At 34.2% G+C, this 21,426-nt stretch overlaps 1 protein-coding gene across 1 annotated transcript in view; it reads right to left on the bottom strand.

Moving 5' to 3' along the window:
- PEX7 (peroxisomal biogenesis factor 7) overlaps positions 1-21,426 on the bottom strand; it is a 55,217-nt gene that overhangs the window by 22,676 nt on the left and 11,115 nt on the right. The window contains exons 4-8 of the mRNA XM_081139726.1: positions 20,631-20,708; positions 20,141-20,249; positions 12,828-12,934; positions 10,833-10,946; positions 9,277-9,332 (exon numbers count right to left, since the gene is read on the bottom strand). Of these exons, the coding sequence (XP_080995852.1) occupies positions 9,277-9,332; positions 10,833-10,946; positions 12,828-12,934; positions 20,141-20,249; positions 20,631-20,708 (464 nt within the window). The remainder of the gene's footprint in view (positions 1-9,276; positions 9,333-10,832; positions 10,947-12,827; positions 12,935-20,140; positions 20,250-20,630; positions 20,709-21,426) is intronic.

The following is a 21,426-nucleotide window of genomic DNA, read 5'->3' as shown; positions in this document are numbered from 1 at the left end:
AACTTTATCTGCACAGACCTGAGTCCACTAACTCTACAAGGCTTGTAACAAAAAAAGCAGCTTTGTGCCGCACCACCTCGATCATTCACCTTAGAGGCAATCACTTTAAATTCTTTTAGATGTTTCTTCTGATTTTTAACTCTGTATTTTGAAATTATATGCTCAGAGAATTCATTGATTATGTTCATTTTCAGACATTATCTTTTTACTTCCTACTATGGAAGATGAGGCAAAGCAATATCCATATTTGAAAATACATACAACAAAATCCAGTTGCCTTATTGAAACTGTACAACCAAATTTTAAAAAAATTATAATGCAAATTAACTGACAAACTCCATAAATTTTCTGTTGGGACTAATCAGCACAATTCAAAGTTCAAAGCAGTGACTTATACTGCATTAACCTCAGGCTTAACATTCCTCACTCCTTTTAGATCTATTTCTTCATGTGCTTGCATTAGGATGTGAATTAGACAGAGATTTGGTTTGATTCTTAAAGAACACTCTTAGTACTAAATAATTCTGAAAATGTTCTGCAGTTATAAATCAAAGTACTTAAAATCAAAAGTCTTACAAGTTTCTTTCTAATTAATGTGTGTTGTTTCATTTTATAGGAAATTATTTTCATTTTTCACCTGGCATTTAACTTGAAAAATTATGCTTCACTACATCAAAAGATCTTTCCAGTATGACAATAATCATCACAAGAATTTTCTAATTTAAACAAGTCAAATGGAAAAATTCTTTTGGAACATATGAAAAAACCCCCAACATATCAACAAACTCGGGAGTTACTGCTTCATACGTACAAATATCTTAACTGTTAGGCATATGAGACTCATAGAGAATTATCAGTAAATCACATATTACAATTAGTTGTAGAAAAAAATAATAATCTATCTGTAACTTTAGTTAACAATCAGGATACCAAAACAATGGTTCCAAATTTGTTAAATAGTAAAATGTTGCAATCCAGTCAGTACTGACTTAAACAACAGAACCACAAGTCTTCTCCTTGAAAAATACCGTTTTCTTATCCCAACAGGACTTTCCATTTTAAATTCAGTTTATTAATGACTGCTTTAAACACAATTAAAGTGAAAACCATATTAAAATATAATCATTTGCAGGCTTTTACAGCCAGTGACCAAAGGATACCATAATTCTTCAAATAATTTAAATTCACTTCATTTATAAACAAATGTGTTTAGTATATTCATGTCCCAGGTGCTAAGGAAAAAACAATGAAACAGACAAGTCCTACCCTGTAATCAGACAAGTGCTTTATTAACACAAAATATATTCACTACTAAAATATCCTTATAAGAATTAAACGAATATGTGAGTGCAAATATTCTAATTCTTATAAAGAAAACTAAAGATAGCTATAGTAAGATGCTTCCTAGTATCAGTGGTAAAGTCTGGTGAACCTCTGCTGCAACCACAAAGCAAAATCTGTGATAGGACTTACAAAGACATTTCTATCTAAGATACCTGAAAGGCACAGAATAGTAAATATCTGATCATTTTAAGAATTCACAGTTCCTGCAAATGTTAATTAGCATCAGATCATTAGCCGCATAATTTCTTGTGATTTGATGAACAACTGTAAAGGAATTAAAAACAACTATGTCAAAAAAATGAAGTAAAATGATCATTTGAGCTGCATATGAGCTCACCTTCGGCCACATTCCTTATCTATTTACCTAGACTGACCTTTTTTTGTGGGTAAGGGGGACTAGGTAAAGTTGAAATGAAAGGCTTGAGACAGAGTACATATTCAGCTATACTATCTGTTTACTTTGCCTGACCTTTTTTTATGGGGAAGGGGAAGAAAGAGAAGTATGTGCTCGTGGAAATCTCTGGGCTAATAAACATAAGGATCAGAAAAGTCCATCAGCCACACCAAGTTAAGACACTTGCTGTATAAAGGCCAATCCCAGGAGAGTCAATGTGTCAAGGATAAAAGGTATTTCTGTATCTGCCGCTTTGTTAAGATTCTACGCTTACTACAATCCAAGTAAAGACTATTTTCCTGCTTATGCAATATAATAAAGTTATTTATCTTACTTTACAATTAGAAAAACTATTACCTCACCCTTGAAGACTATAGCTGAAATGGGGCTCAACCACAAAGAGATGGTCTTCTATCAGTAATATTAATGACTACAGTAGCAAACACTTAGATAGCACCTACTATGTGCCAGCATTTGTGTTTATTAACCCAACTAATCCTCACAACAACCCTATGTGGTAGGTACTATTATTATCTCCATTTTACAGATGAGAACACTGAGCCATAAACCATTTTAAAATGGTTTGTTCAAGTTTATACAGCTAGTAAAAGGCACTCTGGCTCCTTGGTCTGTAGTCCTAACTCCTATGTTACCCGGGAATGCACCAACCCACAATTAGTCCACTGAACATGTATTTTCCACTACCCCATATCTATATTGTGACATGTCTCCCACCACACCAACACAACTGACACGCTTGGGACTCCCTTAAGTGTGGTTCTACTTCTCTCCAAGTCTTCGTGTTGATCGTTTCCTCAGCAAGATATTCCAAAGTGACTATTACAATGGCTTGCAGATAACAAATATTTTATAAATATGCCTAAATTTTAAAGCAGAGTACAGCTGTACTGTTTTGTAACCCAAAACTAGCTAATAGCTGAGCTGGAAACAGTATGTTGCTGGTATAGGCAGAGGAAGTTTCACATCATAGAAGCTGTGGCTGAGCAGTTTGATAACACTGGAATTCAAGTTCACTTTACTTTTGGCTTACCAAAAAATCTGTAAGTCTGAAGAAACCCCGGTTGTTTGGTTTACTATTACGAAAGACCATCAATAAAAAAAATGTTTTAAAGGTTAGAATATTTACAGAAGTGTCGTGAAACTGAAGTATTTGAGGCTAAACTGACCATTTTCTTCATCAATTTATGAAAGCTGTATCTTTAAATATCTGCCAAGTATTCACTGCAATGTGGAAGAGACAAAATGTTGCTCTTCCTAATGAAAAAACATAATTAAAGCACCTTTCCTCTTCTTTGGCTGTCATACATAGCTGGTTTGTTGATTTCTGACTGTGTTTATGTAATGATCTACTTGGTAGGAAACCAAAAACACGAATTCAGAACTAAAATCATGCTTATGTATGGTTGGCATAGTAAATGTGGCTCAGCAGGAAAAAAAAAAAGTAACCTAATGGAGAGTATATCAGGAGAATATGCTAAAATTTATGGTGAAATACTCATGGAAGAATAGAAATAATCCTCTGTGATATATTTTAGATTTAGTATAGCTGAGTGAAGTTTAGAAAGAATCAATGTGTATTTTTATAGAGTATTTTGCCTATCAGCTGAAGAGAATTCTGATATTTTTAGAAAGATTGGAGTTTTTATTTAATTTAAACCATACTAAATAATTTCAAATACTATGTTACATATTACTTTTAAGATCTGTATTACTTATTCAATGAAACATAATGAGCTACACACAGGTAAAGAACTTAAGGCTTTTTCTCTATTAAATGATAATATATCCACATAAAAAAAATATTAAACTTATATTTTATAATACTAAACTATCCATCATATCATCTGTTTTGATATAATTCCCACCATATGATGTATATTAAAACAAAATTGTAAAAGCTTAGAAAACAAAATAAAATATAAAAATGGGCAAGTAAATGAAAATATACTTGAAGAGCTATGGAGGTGGGTAAGGGGGCGGGAGGGGGACCATCTGTAATAGTGTCAACAATAAATAATAATAATAAGCCATCCAAAATCTAGGGGCAATATCTGTATAATTATCAATGTTAAAAATTAAACAGGTTACTGCTGGTCTTATGTCATAAATCTTTTTCTTTTTGTTAAAATGGTTTTTCTGGCACTAAAAATATCATCAATCCAATGAGATTTAAATTTCTTCAGAGGATTCATTTAACTCATACCACATGGGTTAAAAATCTAATAAAAATGCACCTTTTCTGACCTTTCCAATGAATGGTCACCACACACAAATAATGCGAGACTAACACAGGCATTAGTACAATTAAAGTCATATTCTCAACATATCTTGAGAGTTACAAATATGCAAACATATAATACATATATTCATATATATATATATATATATATATATATATATATATAAAGCTTTTTAAATGATTTTGTTTTCCTTTTCTATTTACTTTTCATAAGAACGTCTTTGATAATTCTATACTGAAATACACAATTATTTTGCCTATGAAGCAATTTAAGTTTTTTACTCCACTTTATACTGGGAAAATGTTTACCAATTTTTCAGAAATAAGAATTCCAAGTTTCAGGCTTGACCAGGGATAATATTCCAATTAACTGAGACAAACAGTGTAGATAAATATGCAAGTCTAGCAGAGGGAAGAAAGGGAAGAGTCAGAGAGCTCAGTGTGAGATGACTATTTGGACACTCAGGGGCCTATGGCAGCACACAGCTGAATATGCAGGCCTAAAGTTCCCAGGAGGGGTCAGAGCCAGAAAAAGGAGGTTGGGAATTATCATTTAGAATGGATATGTCAAAGAGTACTACGCCAAAGACTGCCAAGGTTAAGGGGAAGAGAAGGAGATTCCATGGTAAAGCATAAAGTCAGAAGAGAATGAGAATAACAAAGAAGAAAAAGATGGAATCCCTGGGACAGGGAGTTTCAAGAAGGAAGGTTTGATCTACAGTGTGAAATATACAACAGCAAGGCTGGATTTGCTATTACTGAGGTCACTGGTGGCTTTTGCCAGAGCAGTTTCAGTAAAGAAGTTGGAGCTGAAGCCAGTTGTGCATTTAGGAATAAATGGACCTGGAGCCTCAAGTACTTAGGGTTTAAGTTTCTGGGGGCTACAAAATGCCTAAGAGTTGAAAATCAAAATTAATTCTTCATTAAATATATATAAATTAACAATATTAGTTGACATATTTTGTATTAAACATTTAATTTCATCTGAAAACAATGTCTAGGTTAGATATTTCAATTTCACAAAAATTCCTAAGTAAGCATGATGATTGCCAAGAAACTATAATCAATCATAAGTGAGTCGCTCATTGCCAGATCACTTCAAAAGAAAAAGTATAAAAATCTTGTCAACATAATTAGCCCTACTTAATCACTGATGTGGATCCATTTTATAATTCAGATGATATGAGCTAAGGCTTCCCAAGTAGAGCACCCTGGGACTATAATGGACTTAAAATAGCCTTGGTGAATGGAAGCTGAGGGGGACAACTAAAAGCTTAGCTAGGAAGGAAAAGAGATGTGTAAGAGAGTAGTTAAAGGAAAATACAGGATAAAGGAAAAAGTTACAGGCTGAAAGTCAACAGAGACTTGGAGACTGATGATATGAGGAAGAAGAGAGGTAATTCTGTAAAGGAAACAGGAGTGCATGGGATGAAGCATTCATGTCCAAGGGTAGCAAAGGAGAAATGGATATAGATACAGAGGTATAGATTTAGATAAATTTTCAGGCCTGCAGAAGAAACTGAGATAATTTGAGCATGAGCCCTACTTTTTTTTTTTTTAAAGAAAGAAATAAGGTCTCCAGTCCTGCTCAGGAGTCAGGAAAGAAGCAAAGAGTAATACTTAAAAGTAGAGAGAAAAACAAGACTGTGAGCCACAAATTGTGATGATTTCTGAGCATAGTTAGGTACCTATAAGATTTTAGAGTAGTCTAGTCCAGATTCAAAAGCCCAGTCTTAACAAATTTTCCTGAGACAAATATACATTTACAAAAGTAAGGCATTACCCAACTTGGTGTTAAGGGATACTATAGTATATAGATAAAACAGGGAGTGATCAGTAGGATTAAGATAATAATGACAATTCTGAAAAGAAAGTATACAGTAGTCACTAGGTCTCCTCCTTTAATCAGAAACAGAACAGCAATATGGATTTAAGATGTCCTTTGATTGATGAGCTCCAAAAATAGAAAGACCCGATTAAAACTGTTGAGGATCAAATGATGATCATCAAATGCGATCATCAAATTATCAATGCCCCATCTAAGTTGGTCAAGTCTCCAGTGATCACCAGAAGGTCTTTGAAATCCAAGGACTAGATTCTGTATCTGGAAATCCCTTTTGAGCCCACAAGTGACACTTTGTAAGAGAAGATTCGAAGTTCCCTCTTCATCCTGTTCAGCCTACGTGGAGGATCTGCTATCTGGAGGATCTGACATTACTGGCACATTAAAATCCCTTCCTCCAGTTTCTGTGGCACCATGCATGCTCTGAGGCTCCTCCTGTTTTCCATGGGCTGTTCCCCTCTTCCTTCCAACATTAATTCTTTCCTGAAGATACTGTCTTTTTGCTCTTCCTTCTCTAAACCCATCTCCCTTTGGTTTATTCACTCTTACAGACTGAATTATCAGTAAGTTAATGGCCTTCAAATCCACATTTTCAGGCCTATCCTCCAGCCAATGATCTAGCTCCACAGTTTCAGCCTGGAAACATTTAGGGTGGATGGTGAACAACTGATAATTTTTCTTCTTTTCTGCCAATATTTGACTCCCATGCTAAAAATTCTATAACCACTCTTTACTATTTTATATAGACTATTAAAACAAAACAAAACCTGGTTATGATATCATTTTAATTGAGAGCTGGAATCCTCAGTGTGATTATGTTTCCTGATTTGTCTCCCTGCTTCTATTAGATCAGCCAAAAAATAAATAAATAAATGTTAAGGCATGTAATTTCTCTCAAGGCATTGTAATTTATTCTATTGGAAGTACAGTCTACACAAACAAAGTTATATAACTTCTCCAAAACTGGCTCAGAAGGAGAGAGGAATTCTGGGTAACTGAGGCAATGAGGTAATGTAAATCTAAAATTCTGAGTGTATCCTCACAAAAGCCAACACAGAACAACATAAAGAACAATTAAAACTACACAAAACTCAGGCCTTCAACACATCCAAACTTCTAATTACACGTAAAAAGAAAAACAGAATACCAATGAGCTATCTCCCATGTTCCAGCTGCAAGCCTCTGTGGACAGCGGAGGACAGTTTAGGAAAAACTGAACTGAACAGAAAAGAGAGAAGCAGGGACACACAAAGTCTTCATCTTTTAAAAAATAAAAAAATACTATAAAAATAAAATGGATACAATAATTCAAACAATTCACCTGACAAAAATTCACTTCAAGAAAACAAACAGCAAAGTAGAAGAAAACTAGAATATAACATTCTAAACTGAATTAAATATCTTTAAACAAGCATTTGGGGACATTAAAAAACCACCTTGATCAATATGATATAAGAATAGATTTCATCTTTGTCCCTGGTTCCTGGTACCAGGCTCCTAAAACCCTCGGAATTTTCTGAATGATAGAAGAGTTTTTTGTTATTCATAAGGAGCCCCCTTGGAGTATACCAGAGTATATGCTAATGAAGTGATCTAGGATGGAGCCCCTACATAACTTCAGGATGCAGCTGGTCACCAGAAAGACCAAGGGATTAGAGGGTTGGAACTTTCAACCCCAACCACTAACCTCCGGGGAACGAGGCAGGGGCTGAAGATTAAGCTCTATAAAAACTCTTGAACAGTAAGGTTTGATGAGTTTCAAGGATGGTGAACACATCCACGTGCTGGGAGGGTGGTTCACCCCAGTTCCATGGGGACAGAAGCTCCTGCACTTGGGACCTTTACTGACCTCTCCCTATGTACCTCTTCATCTGTCTATCTTTATCCTTTATAACATCTTTTAAAATAAACTGGTAGCCTGGTCAGGCATGGCTCAGAGGTTGAGTGTCAACCTAGGATCCAGGCGATCGGGGTTCGATTCCCGGTGAGGGCACATTCCCGGGTTGTGGGCTAGCCGATCAATGACTATCTCATCATTGATGTTTCTCTCTCTCTCTCTCCCTTTCCTTTCCTCTCTCTGAAATCAGTAAAGATATATTTTAAAATAATAATGATAAAATAAAATAAACTGGTAAACTTAAAAACTATTTTAAAATATTATCAAATCTGAGGAGGGGCTCATGGGAACCTCCAATTTATAGTTGGTAGGTCAGAACTTGCAATTGGCATCTGAAGTGGGGCAGTCTTATAGAATTGAGCACTTAACCTGTAGGATCTGATGTTATCTCCAGATAGGTATTATCAGAACTGAGTTAAATTTGATACCCAGTTGGTGTCTGCTGGGAACTGGAGAATTGCTTGGTATGGGAAAACCCCACGCACATCTGGTCTCAGAAATACTGACAGTAGAGGAGAAAAATAGAGTTTTCCCCTTATAATCAGGAATTCAAAAACAAAGAAAAGAAGTGGGGAAAAGCAGAAAGACGTGAAATAGAGCTGACTGAACACGAGAATCCTATCAGAAATGAAGACAAAATTACATGGTGCCCAAAGAATACATTTACATGAAAACATAAGGACACTGAAGACAGCAGAAAAACAACCAAGAGAATGAAAATGAGATTTGAAAAAAAAGGGAAAAGGTATCAGAGAGAAAGTGTTTGATATAGAAGACAGGTGAAAGAGACTCAATTTGTGTATAATTAGAGTCCCTATAAAAGATAAAACAATGGATCAGAACTAATATTTCAAATTATAATCCAAAAAAACTTTCTGGAAATAAAAGAAGTCCTGAAACTACATTATTTAAAGAACTCACTGAACTCATGCAAATGGAACTGTAACAATCAGAGTCCCCAGGAAAAAGAATCAAATAACTTACAAGGACAAGGGCATCAACTGCCATCGAAATTCTCAAAAACAACATAAAACAAGGCCAAAATGAGGTAGCATGTTCAAAAAGCTGCAGGAAAGAAATGTAAATTTAGGAGTTTATGCTCAGTTAAGCTTCAGTATGAAGGATATAGAGAAACAGTTTTAAACATACAAGGGCTCCTAATCATTAGCCCTTCTTAAGGAATCTACTAGAAGAAAAATTCACCAAACCAAGATGATGGGAAATTTCAGCAAAAAAATTGATGGTGGGCATTTAATATACTTAGTTATGTATCTAAAAGCAAAACAAAGATGGAAATAAGAGTAGAAGAATAATAAGTCATATGCAGTGCTGTATGTTATAAGTTGCATGTTCTGATAAAGTATCAACAGAAGTTAAAATAAATACCATTAAAAACACAAACCAGTGGCAAATTTTCAAATGTGCCCAGCTCACATTTTTTCATATTAGTAAGATAAATACATTATCTTCCTAAAAATTGTAAAGATGCAAATGCTACTTGGTATTTCACAACAAAACTTGATAAAAAACTACTGTACCTTACAGTAAAGTCATAGGAGCAAGAGGCTAGTACGGAAGCATGAAATGGTGAAAACTACAAAACAAAACAAAAAAATATTTTGAAGTTAGCTGTAATTATAACATGCTTAATAAATTAAAGTCTAGCCAGGACTGTCACTAAAAATTATGCTTTCCTGAACCTTATATGATTTAATTCAAGGCGAAAATACTTTGGCCTTTTATGTATCATCTACAGGAAAAACATTTATTTTTTACATTGCCCAAAGAAAGTCATCACTCAAGCTTTCTAGAGCTTATTTAGAATAAAACATTCCCAAAGTGTGGCTATTTTGGAAAAATTAAATACAATTTCATGTTCCCTATCTAAAAATGACTCCTAGAAATACAGGGGATTTAAGTATGTGACAGTTACAAATATAAATTTATTATATCTTAACAATTTTATGAATACATATTATGATTGCTATAAACACACGTATGGAATAAACATTTAAATGTTAAGTAAAATATCTTTAATATATCACAGCTAATGAGAAATGATATGAAGGACAAATCTGAAAATTTAAAGACAGTATCTTTTAGATAAGTAATAACTACCATACTTTCATAAGCTGCCCTCTGCAATGACATTTCTTTAGTGTATTTCTTACCAGTATGTTAATAGTTATAGATACATAATAACTACATTTGCAAACTTTCTAGTTTGTAAAATTCTTTCCCTACATTACCCTATTTCATTCTCAGAAGCACTATAAACAAAAATAGAAAATATCTTCAACTACTAAAACCTGTGTGCCATTAGAAACAAAACAAAACAAAAAAAAACCAGGGCACTGTGTCTCATATGTTAAGTAGCAGCCAATAAAATTTAAAATATTAATTTAATTGAAATTTTAAATTTTGAAATAGGAATAACATAATTATCTTATTGAAAAGATCAATAAGGTACTTTTTACCCTTAATGTAAAAGACAAAGAATGAAATTCAAAGATGTGACTTAATATCCACAGTGACTTAGCAAAACGTACCTAAATAAAAGCTGGAAAACTAAATTACAGCTCTTATAAGCAGGCAAATTTCTTAGGAGCAGCAGAAAAAAAGTTATCTCATCCTCTGCTGTTTACAGAGTGGAAAATTTTCTATATCCCAAATGTTTGTGAACATTCATTCATACATTATCATGTTAGGGAAAAGAAAGAATTAACCATTTCCCTGTATGAGTTTCAACAAAGTAAATAGACCTTCCCACTGGATGAAAAATTATAAAGAATATAATACTAAAAGTAATTACTATAGTTAAAATTTTTTAAAGGAATAGTAGATTGGGGATGACAGAATAAAAAAAAAATTATTTAACTCTAAGTACGAATTGGCTACATTGACCCAATTCATTCAATAATTATTCAAAAATTTTACCTAATTTTAGTTTTCAATGTTCACTATCATTAGTTGGGTAATAAAAACATGCATAAAAAAGAATCAATAACCCCAACCCATAAGCACCTTTTATATATACTTCACTGATTATATTTATATTTTATTCTCTGTATAAAAAGAAAAGATAAAAACTTACTTTCACTCTCCTGATAGCATAGGTGTGACCAAGGAGTTCAAACACTGGTTGTCGAACATTCCTCAAGTCCCAGCCTCTCAAACTACAATCAACTGCCCCCGTCACCAACAAATTCTGAAAGCAATGCAGAGAAAAGTAAACTGTGACATCTTTTAATTAAGTAGTGTCCAGGCTTTCCTACTAGAAACAATATCTATTTTCTGATCATTATTTAATCAGAACTTAGGAGTCATTCTTAAGAAGTTATATGACAAGTCTTAGAAAGAAATCAAAATATACATCAGAAAAGCAAAAATTGTATGACTTGAGAGAAAAGGAACTTCATATGTTTTATGTATGTGATGGAACACTACACACAACGGAAAAAGGCAGAGTCCCAAAAAGCACTGTGGATTTTCCAATCCACCTTTAGTAATATTAATAAGTGCATAATGCATTAAAAATTATATCTGACAATGAGTCAACATTTCTCTTCAGCATGCCCTGCAGATTTACCAGGCATCGAAAGGCAAAAAGCCTGTTAATTTAGGAATATTTAAAAGAGCAAAGGGTATAAATTAAATTTTTATATATTTTCCCAAATCTAAATCATCGTTCCCAATTCCCATAGGCCATGTCTTAATGTGATAGCTAATCATATCTGAAAATCTATGCACATAATGGTAAATCTCCTTATCTAGTGGGTTTTACAACTTCTGCTTTCTATAGACCCAAGTTCCTCCAGAGTTCCTGGCTGAATAGGCCAAGTGTTGGGTTCACACTCAGCCCCATACCACATCAACCAGAGCAATAATTCACTGTTTGAATGTGTTGGGCTTCAGTATAAGCTCATTTAAAGATAAGTTTTAATGATTTTTTAAAAAATTTTAAACCATTCTCAAGTGTATATTGGCATCTTTTTTAGAATTCCTAAATAGATAGTCCACAATTTCATTTTCTTATATGAAAAGTGTATTACGATGAGATTTGACTGTAGTTATCAGCATTGAAATTTTTATTTTGATCAAGTATTACTACTGAATAAGTACTATATTTTCTTTGAATATATTCTATTTCTTTTTATTTAAAAAACTGCCAATATAATGTTTCCTTTTTTATTCATTAATTTAAAACTGGAGAGCCGGCCGGGCGTGGCTCAGTGGTTGAGCGTCGACCTAGGATCCAGGGGATGGGGGTTCGATTCCCGGTCAGGGCACATGCCCGGGTTGAGGGCTCAATCAATGACTCTCTCATCATTGATGTTTCTATCTCTCTCTCTCTCCCTCTCCTTTCCTCTCTCTGAAATCAATAAAGATATATTTAAAAATAAATAAATAAATAAATTGAGAAAAAATAAGGCATATGTCACAGTCAAGAGACCGCTTGAGGTACATAGATAGATAGATAGATAGATAGATAGATAGATAGACAGAGATATACACACACACACAGTATATCAATCAACATATTTGATCCACTGCTATTTCTAATTCATATGTTTCTGTGGTTAACTGAAGAGATGCAAAAAGTTACAAATAGACACTGCTATCTTACAGAGCATGAAGTCTGGTTAGGCTTATAAGGGAAGATAAAACAGAAAATATTAAAAACTGATGGATCGTTAAATTAAAAATCAATCTACAAACAGTTCAGCAGTCTGATTAGCAAAGTGAACATGAATGGAAAGCAGAAGATAACACAAATTGGCAGGATTAAGAGCAATAAAGAAAAAAAATCACATAAATTGTAAAGCATTTTCCCAAACAAACAAGTAAGGCTTGCACTGTTGAACTTTGAGAATTTCTGTTTCTTATTCTTCCTGTTTTATGTGCACTTAAATCCAATTAATGCTAATGCAGGTCACTCACAATCATCAATTAGAAATGAAAGGGACTGAATTTAACTTAATGGTCCATAAACACTACCAAAGTCCGCATAAACAAAGACAAAATAAAATCCAGAACATTTCAACATTAGGAAGGGCTCCACAGATCAGAACAGAGCCAGACTGTGTACCTCATTGTATTTACACCAGTCACAACTCAAAATTTCTGCCTGATGTGCTGGCACCACAGTTCTGACTCCTGCTGCCTTCACGTCCCAAATTCTCAGAGTCTGATCACCTGTTGAAAGAGAAAGACTCGATCACTTCCCATCACACCACCTGGATGCTCAGTGACATGTGCTCATGATGATAAATCATGGGAAACACACTGCTTTCACTGAAAGAGTACTGCCATCTGTATATCACATATACATACTAACTGTTCTTAACTGTAACAATGCATACGAAAAATGATGAACTACAACAAGTAATGCACCATGACAATGTTTTTCAGATCTATTCAAATTGGGAAAATCTGAATCTCACATTGAGAAAAGTACAGTGCTGACTAAACACACATCTGTGCATTTCTCTTCAAGAAAAGGCCCCCAAAATCCTCACTTCTAATAAATAAAGTTAGCCCCCTGTACCAGTATATTCTACAAGAACCAAAACAGTAACAATTTTACTAATAAATGTAAGCCAAGTCTAATAAGCCAAAACGGAGAATTTTTAAATCTAGCTTTTATGTTTACCACATTTTAATCAGCCAGCCACAGGGAATTTTTCTCCTTGGAAAAAAAGCAAGTTGAAAAAATTTAAGAATTATACTTTGTATTATTACAAAAATGGTTTACATTGCTTTCCTGCACAAAGTCACCCCTGATTAAATGTTTTATATGCTATTTACCTTGAATTTTTGTAAACTATGAGAAAACAACAAAATGACCAGATGAATAAAACCCAGAATAAATAAATATATATAGCTACATCAAAAGTAAGTTACAAACAATAACTGATCATGGGAAAAAGCCAGTTCATCTTGTTGATAAGAATGTGATCTATGGCGTGGTGACAGTCATGGTCTTGAATTCCATTAGTGGTTGTATGACTCTGTGCAAGTTATATAATATCTTCAGAATGATTCCTCTTTGCTAAAAAAGAAACAGAATGCCTACTTGCATGGTTGTACAAGAAATTAGTGTAATAAAATTTCTGCGAAGCACCTAGCATGGCTGCTAGCACAAAGTAGATATTTTAATATATGGTATATAAAAGTGCTACATTTTACGTTATTCTTTACTTAACTACATATAATTCCCTATATTTCAAATTCTAAATGAGGTCATTTAGCTAAATTTAGCTATTTTAGACAATTTTTTTTCTGATTTCCTTGGATGTTGCTTAAGAAAGATAAGAATTAAATTGTTTATGGTGATGAAATGTAGAGGTTAAGAATGGGGACTTTGGAGTCCCAAAGCTTGGTTCTAATCTAGTTCAATCATATGGTGGCTGTTGATGTTTAATCAAGTTACTTAACTTCCCTGATTCTCCTTTTAGTTACTATGATAAAATATCTTCCTTATAAAGCTGAAATAAGATAAGGTTTTAAAATATAAAATAAGAAAACAAACCCATGATTAGAAGCCATTCCTACCCCTATTAATAATAACATGAATAACAAGCTAGTATTTATTGAGTGCTTACTATGTGCCAGATGCTGGTCTGAAATTTTAGTTGTTCGTATGGAAAATAATTCAACGATAATTAATAAATAAGTTGACCAGACAGGTTCAAGCAAGGCTAGTCATAATATCTTATTCTCTGCCCTGACCACAGTTGACAGATGAAAGATAGGTACTTGAAATTTTTCTGAACTATAACAGAAAAATAATGTCAGTTCCTGTCTAATGATAAAATTTACAAGTTATAAAACTGAGGAGCCGCTGGTGGCCACACCTAAGTGTAAAGCCAGCCTGCAGAGTCAAGCCAATAAGCAAAGAAAAGTCCAAGTTAGAAACAGAAAATGTGTCCTCAGGACATTCAAGCATCCCTTCCCCTTCTGGAGTTGCCTTTCAATAAGTTCTACAAAGACCTAAAATATTTCAAGTTCTGTTGCCTGTAGGCAAAGGAGATCCCCGATCATCTTGGAGGGAGTGATGAAGTTCACTTGGAGCTTCAGTCTCTACAAAGCCCCAGCCCCAGACAAAAACATGTGATTCAGCATGAGGCTTCCACTCAAACAGAGAAAGTACCTAAATGGTGCACACCAGCTTTCAAAAATTTATATTTAATATTAAGGCTGAAACTATAAAGTCTGCTATAGCTATGATTAAAAGATCGTTTAAAGTTCAGTGAGCTTGTGTTCACCCTAAAATTACATTCTATGGGTATGTGGATGATTTAAAGTGCCAAAACACAACAATGACTGTTGACTAGGAGATTAAGAAGTAACTGTTATTCTAGCAACAATATGGATGAATCCCACAAATTATGTTGAGCAAAAGAAACCGGACACAAAAGTATAAAAACAGGCAACATTAATCTCTGCTATTAGAAGGCAGCACAGTGGTCACCCTGGGGCGTGGGGGCAGTAATGACTGGAGGATGTGAGGAGGGCCTCTGGAAACATTCTGTTTCTTGATCTGGTTGCTGGAACACAGATGTGTTCACTGTGAAAATGCATTGCTTTGCACACTTAAGATTATGCACTGTTCTGTATGGCTATTATACTCTAATAAAAGACCAAAGAAACCAACAAAGGTTGGTTATTCTAAAGTTCTTTGGGACAATATTTTGGTTCCTCACTATCATATTCAAGCAATATTTTTTAAAAATGGGCCATAGCTTGTCCCCTCTTACAGTTAGTTTAAAGGGCACAAAAAGGTGAGAACTGCTCTGTAGGAGCTAAGAACTCCACTTCCTTGACAGTCGCTCCTGCCGCACACATTCGGCACTTCATACTCACCACTCTGTTTTCCAGGCAGGAGAGAGGGACTTTCGGGCCGAATGGCACAATGACTCACTCAACTCTTTGAGCCACCAGGACATTTGTATTTGCTGTTTTTGGAATCATATTTTCCAGACAAATGTCCTTTCATTGTCAGCCAGACGTTCATCAGGGCCCTGTGATGGTGCCGCAGACCCACCTGAATTACCAGCTTCTCTTATCAGTTGCAGACTTGCAGAAGCAATGAATTTAAATGCACACTGTGGAACACGAGGTGCTGGCTGCTACTGTGTCTAAATTTCAAATTGCAGCAGGTAAGAGGAAGTCGGGTAAAAAGAATGAGTGTAAACGTTGAATCTGAAACGGTGAAGTGAACTGAGTAGCAAAAGGATGCATACTGGGCCCAAATAATTTAATTGAATTGAAATACCAGATGCCTATCAGATGTCATATGACTTTTTCTTAGAGTAGATGAGGTTTTCTTAACTACTGGACCCAACATATTCACACATGGCTATCATTTATGAAATTATATGGGGTCTGTAAAAGTAGTAACTTAGTTTTCATGGTTCACAAGAAAGTTTACTTCACGTTAATCCTCTTTCTATAAAGACCTCAAAAATTCTTCCCTTCTAGCTCATATAATTTAGAAATATGAATTTTGTACAAACATGACTACCATGAACTAGACAAAATGCAATGTCCTTAGAGAACTCTGCTATGGAACATAAATCGAGATCTAAATCTCTAACAACTCCCCCTTTTTCGCCTGTCTTAGCTTAGCTAATGATACATTTGGTTCTAGATTTGCAAATACCATACAACTTTGAAGGTAACTAAATTCTTGGAGTGATTTTTTTAAAGGAACATATTTCATAGCACACAGGTGCAATGCTTGATTTTTATCAAATCCCCTCAGATTTATGTTAAGCCTTGAATGAGCAGCCATTTTAGTGACTATTGGCCCCCTAGAATGGATCCATCTACTTCCACCTAATCAGGATTCACTCTTTCTATTCTCAGTGTATGTAGTTTGGAGACCACTCTCTTCCATTTCTCATTCCCAACTGCAGGAGCTAAGCCTGGCCAAAGCCAACCAACACATAACACACCCCTCTCCAGGCACAGTGATTAGTTTAGGAACATCCACAGAGACTCTTCAGAGTCAATGAGAGAAAATGAAACTTTCCTAGATGTCTGAGAACCTCTCACTTTTTCCTACCACACAGAAGCCAGAAAGGATGTGGGGGTTAAAGCTACTGCCATCTTGCTATCACGTGGCACCTGATACTACAACCAACTCAATATCCAGCCATGTCTCTATAAAGCCAGTTTTAATTCTGGACTTTTAAACTATATGATCAAATAAATTATCTTCTTCCTTAAAGCAGTTTGGGTCAGAATTTTTTTCAAGTTCAACTAAACAAGTCCTGGTTGATATGACCACTATTTATATTCATTTCTAATATAACACATGAAAATAATGTCATTAAACAGATGGTCTTTTATTCCATTAAAGCAAATGATCACTCTGTTGATAAAAGATTGTTTTTATACACTGCCTATTTACAACATACAGATAGTTTTAAATGTTAAATTTTATGATTATACAGTTAACTCTCTACACACAACTAATCTTTTTCTCTTATTCAGTCTCACACAGAACACTCTACATGTAACATCCAGAGCCAATATTACGTATACCACACTATAACAAAAGGCCAATGAAAGAATCAGTGTGTGTGACTCAGTCCAAATAAAGGGCTAATATACACAACTCTGGCTGACATTTAAATAGATGCAGCTGTATTAGTTCATGATTTTATCACTGTCAAATTTTGTATTTGGTCATGGATATAAGAAGAACGATGGTTAAAATCAAAGGAATACAATTTTAGAACTTAAATAATATAAATTAACAATATTATATACAATAGTAAGGTAAAGAAACTTTTAAAAAATCTATCAGTAGTTCAGGGAGCTTTACTTATACTTTTCCAAATATGTAAAATTATACTCATTATTAATTCTAGTTTATTATGAATTATGCCAATCAGAGCTCCCAGCAGACATGTCTTCACTGTTTCACTAGAAGAGAAGCATGTTTCAGTTCATTGAAGGCGGATCTATCTATTCCACTAATTCCATCCAGGGTCTAAAATGTCTCCTTTGAAACTGTAGGATATAAGGCCAAAGGCATGCATGCCTACTTGAAGAAAATGATGCTAATGTCAATCTGATTCACATCTTCATAAGAATCTTAATTTAACTGTACTACTAATCTCTGTGTTAGGGCCCTTCACTAATAGTAAAATTATAAAATTACATATGACCATTACACTGAACTGTGGTCATTTTACAGATGTGATTCACTATAAACATGAAATCATTAGAATTTACAGTAAATTAAAGTATAAAAGATGATCAACTCAAGAGTTAATTCAAATTAAATGTATCAGTATTGCTATCATTTATTTAATACACACCTGGCCTTATGGCTAGCTGCACAACAGAAAAACAAAAGATAGAAGAAATTTAGGCTTGGAAAAGGAAATGTGACAAGAAAAAATATATTTTCGTCCCATCCCAAAAGCCTTATTGTACCTCTTTTTCTATTTCAAAATTTTTTTAATTTAATAAATTTAAATATATAATGTAAATGTAGATGTAATTTTTAGTACATAATTGATGGATATTCTTTTCCATCAAGTTTATTCAAAACTATAGTCTAAAAACTCTTTCTGAATGATGGTATGATTTGCTCAATACAGCTATAATACTGGATTAAGGTTTCTAAGAAATCTCCACAATCAAAAACTGTTTTATAGAATGTTTTCAATGGGGAAAAAGAATTTGGGAATTTGGGACAGGAGAATTCCTGACTCATAGTTACAAAGTTATTTTCCTACACAATTTCAACAACGAAGGTTTTATAGCTATAAGCATATAAAACCTAACGTCACTAAACAAATTAGCCTTTATAAGTATCTGAGTTTTTCCTCAAGAATATTCCCTATAAATATTAAAAATTTTTTGTACCATATATTCTGGGATGAGCCAAAGAATTTTTATAGAAAAATACAAGAAAATGTTAACAATGGTTAAATAGGGGAGAGGGGCTTTTAGTTTTTATTTGGCATGCTTCTGTGTTGTTTGAATTTCCTTACTATAGGTACATGGTTAGAATAGGAATTATCTGGAATACTATTTTTGTTTTTGCTTTATAAATTTATTTTTGAAAGTTATACAAGTAAAAAATAAAAAGTGATGATCTTACTTTGTCAATCACCACAAATATTTATGATTAATTAGCACACATTACACATTCTTATAGCTGTCACTCCAACTTAGCAACCTTTGTTCTAATAAACAAATCAAAGATAAAACCATTTAAGCAAAGCAGCTCAGGGGCTAGTAAAAACAGCTATACTGGTTCCCAATTTTGAAAGATTTATAACCAGTTGTAATCTGCCTAAGACAAACTATATTTGTTCATTAATAGTTGTGTTCTGTCTAATTCACATTATGAAAAGTCATGGTGTAGCAGATATTACAATATCACTAAGAACTGATATTCCATATTCCTAACCACAGGAACTCTAACTCCAAAAGCCTTTCAATGCACTGCCTGCTCACTGTGGAGAACATTCTCTCATCTGACTCGTGGGCAGAAGGGAGCATTGCTCTTGCTGTCTCAGTTTCTTCTCCTGTCACCCTCTGGGAGGACTCTGTCACAGAAATTGTCCATGTAAAATCAGGACAGCAGAAGAGAGACAGGCTAGACTGGTGGAAAGAAAAGGTAAAAGATGAAAGAACAAGAGCTGTGAGGGCAGAGTGGAAGGCGTATGGGAAGAATGAGGCACGTGCCAGGGGAAAGGACCTCCAGAGCAGAAACGAGGGAAGACAGGGACAGTTACTGAAACGACCACTGGGCAGGCAGACTGTGCTGCTTTAAATGGCACCACAGAGAGGCTGGGCAGTGCGTCTCTATAACTTATTTATAAGTTAGACTGTTCGGGTTTATGATTTATGAATTGGCCCACAAAATAAATTTGTAAATCTTTATGCAAATAGGACAAAGCATAATTATTAAACTTGATAAAATGACCTTTCTCTATTAAAAAAAATACAGACATAAATATAAGTATCTACTTTACCTTAGAATTGCTGATATAAATCAAAAGAAAACAGTCAGAAAAAAAATCATACCAAAACCATCTTTGCTTTAGCTTACTAGCAATGAATTATAAAGAATATCCCTAAAAGGAGGGTAAACATCAAGGAGAGACTGATGCCCAAGCCCTCACTTGCTTTGTCCCACACCTCTTACCTCACCAAAAACGGAACATATAAGTCAAATGGTCAGAATCATTAAAAAGTAATCCAGGTTGGTAAAGAATATCTAGAGGTTGGTAAAGAATAAAACAGTCTAAAGAGCAAAAAGAATTGGGGTTTTTTGGTGTGTTTTTTCTCAGACTCTAAGGTACACAGCACCACCTACTGGTTAAAGTGAGACTACCATTCACTATAAGGAAGACGTAAATATGGATTTACCTGAGGCTGAAGCAAAGCAACCAGGGATGTGGGGAGACCAGATTGTGCTGTAAATGACACTTTCATGGCCTCTAAAGGTGCACAACGACTTTCCAACAGTTGGATCCCACTACAAATAAATGAATAGATCAATCACTTAACAGGTGTCAATTCAAATGTATGCTTTTACATATACAATATATAAAATATATATGTATTTTTATATACACAGGATATACATACATGTCTCAAGGCCTTTTTTAAAGCCTATTTTTACATAAAGCAAGACGGTATTTAAGGGTCCAAAATAACCAATGCTGAGCTAATTGTTAGTTTACAGCCAAAAGATTAGAAAATTTTAAATTCTAATAAATGCTTTAAAATATTTTTTGAAAATAAAATTAACTACCTAATTAAAAAGCTACAGAAGAATGTCCTAGGAGAGAAAAAAAATCAGTGGTAGCTTTTGGGAAGGGAATATTTGTTTTTAAATACAGTAAAGTCAACATACCAGTTTGATGGTTTGATCCCATGAACCAGACACCACAAGCTGTTCGCCTCTGGTTTGGCTCCAATCAACACTATATACCTAAAAACATTTTAAAATGTCATTTAGAAGGCAAAAGAGCATCAAGTTCAATATTATATTTTATCTCTTTATAACAGTGATAGCTAGTTAAAACAACTAATTTACTTCATTGAAACATCAAGTCCTACAAATCTTAACATGGTGTCTGGGAAATGAAAAGTTACCTTGTCCACTCCTCCAGACTGATTCCTTACATATTCTACTTGAATAGAATTCTACAGAATACTTCCAAATCTTCTCCACTAAAACAAAGTATACATATTTTTAAACCTACCAACAAATCACTGTTTGCTGCACCCTGAAGAAGAAATGTCAAAGCAGATTAGAAAGTCATCTAAAAAAGCTTGCCAAGTCAATGTTTATCAGAAAGCATTAAAATTCAATTCCTATCACTATCTAGCCTTTCTTAGAAAAAGCTTATAGAAACCAGGTGATCCTTTCAGATCTCTTGGTAAACAGCCTTAGTTATCCAATGCTGCCATTCTAATCTATGCTTCACTGCTCTCAGTGGACCATCTCAAATAAACTATTTGGAAACTTACGGAATATTTTTCATTCTGTCATTTTATACAACATATTATATAGAGATCACTACTACAAGCTAAGTTCAACAAAATATGTGCATAAATTATAATTTATGAAAGTAGTCCTGACATGGGTCTGAGTATATGTCATTAAAATGGATCAGCAGGTTACTTTGAGTCTAAAAACTCTACCA

The sequence above is a fragment of the Miniopterus schreibersii genome, assembly GCF_964146895.1.
Source record: "Miniopterus schreibersii genome assembly, chromosome: 6".
Taxonomy (NCBI): domain Eukaryota; kingdom Metazoa; phylum Chordata; class Mammalia; order Chiroptera; family Miniopteridae; genus Miniopterus; species Miniopterus schreibersii.
This window is presented reverse-complemented; position numbering and strand designations above follow the sequence as displayed.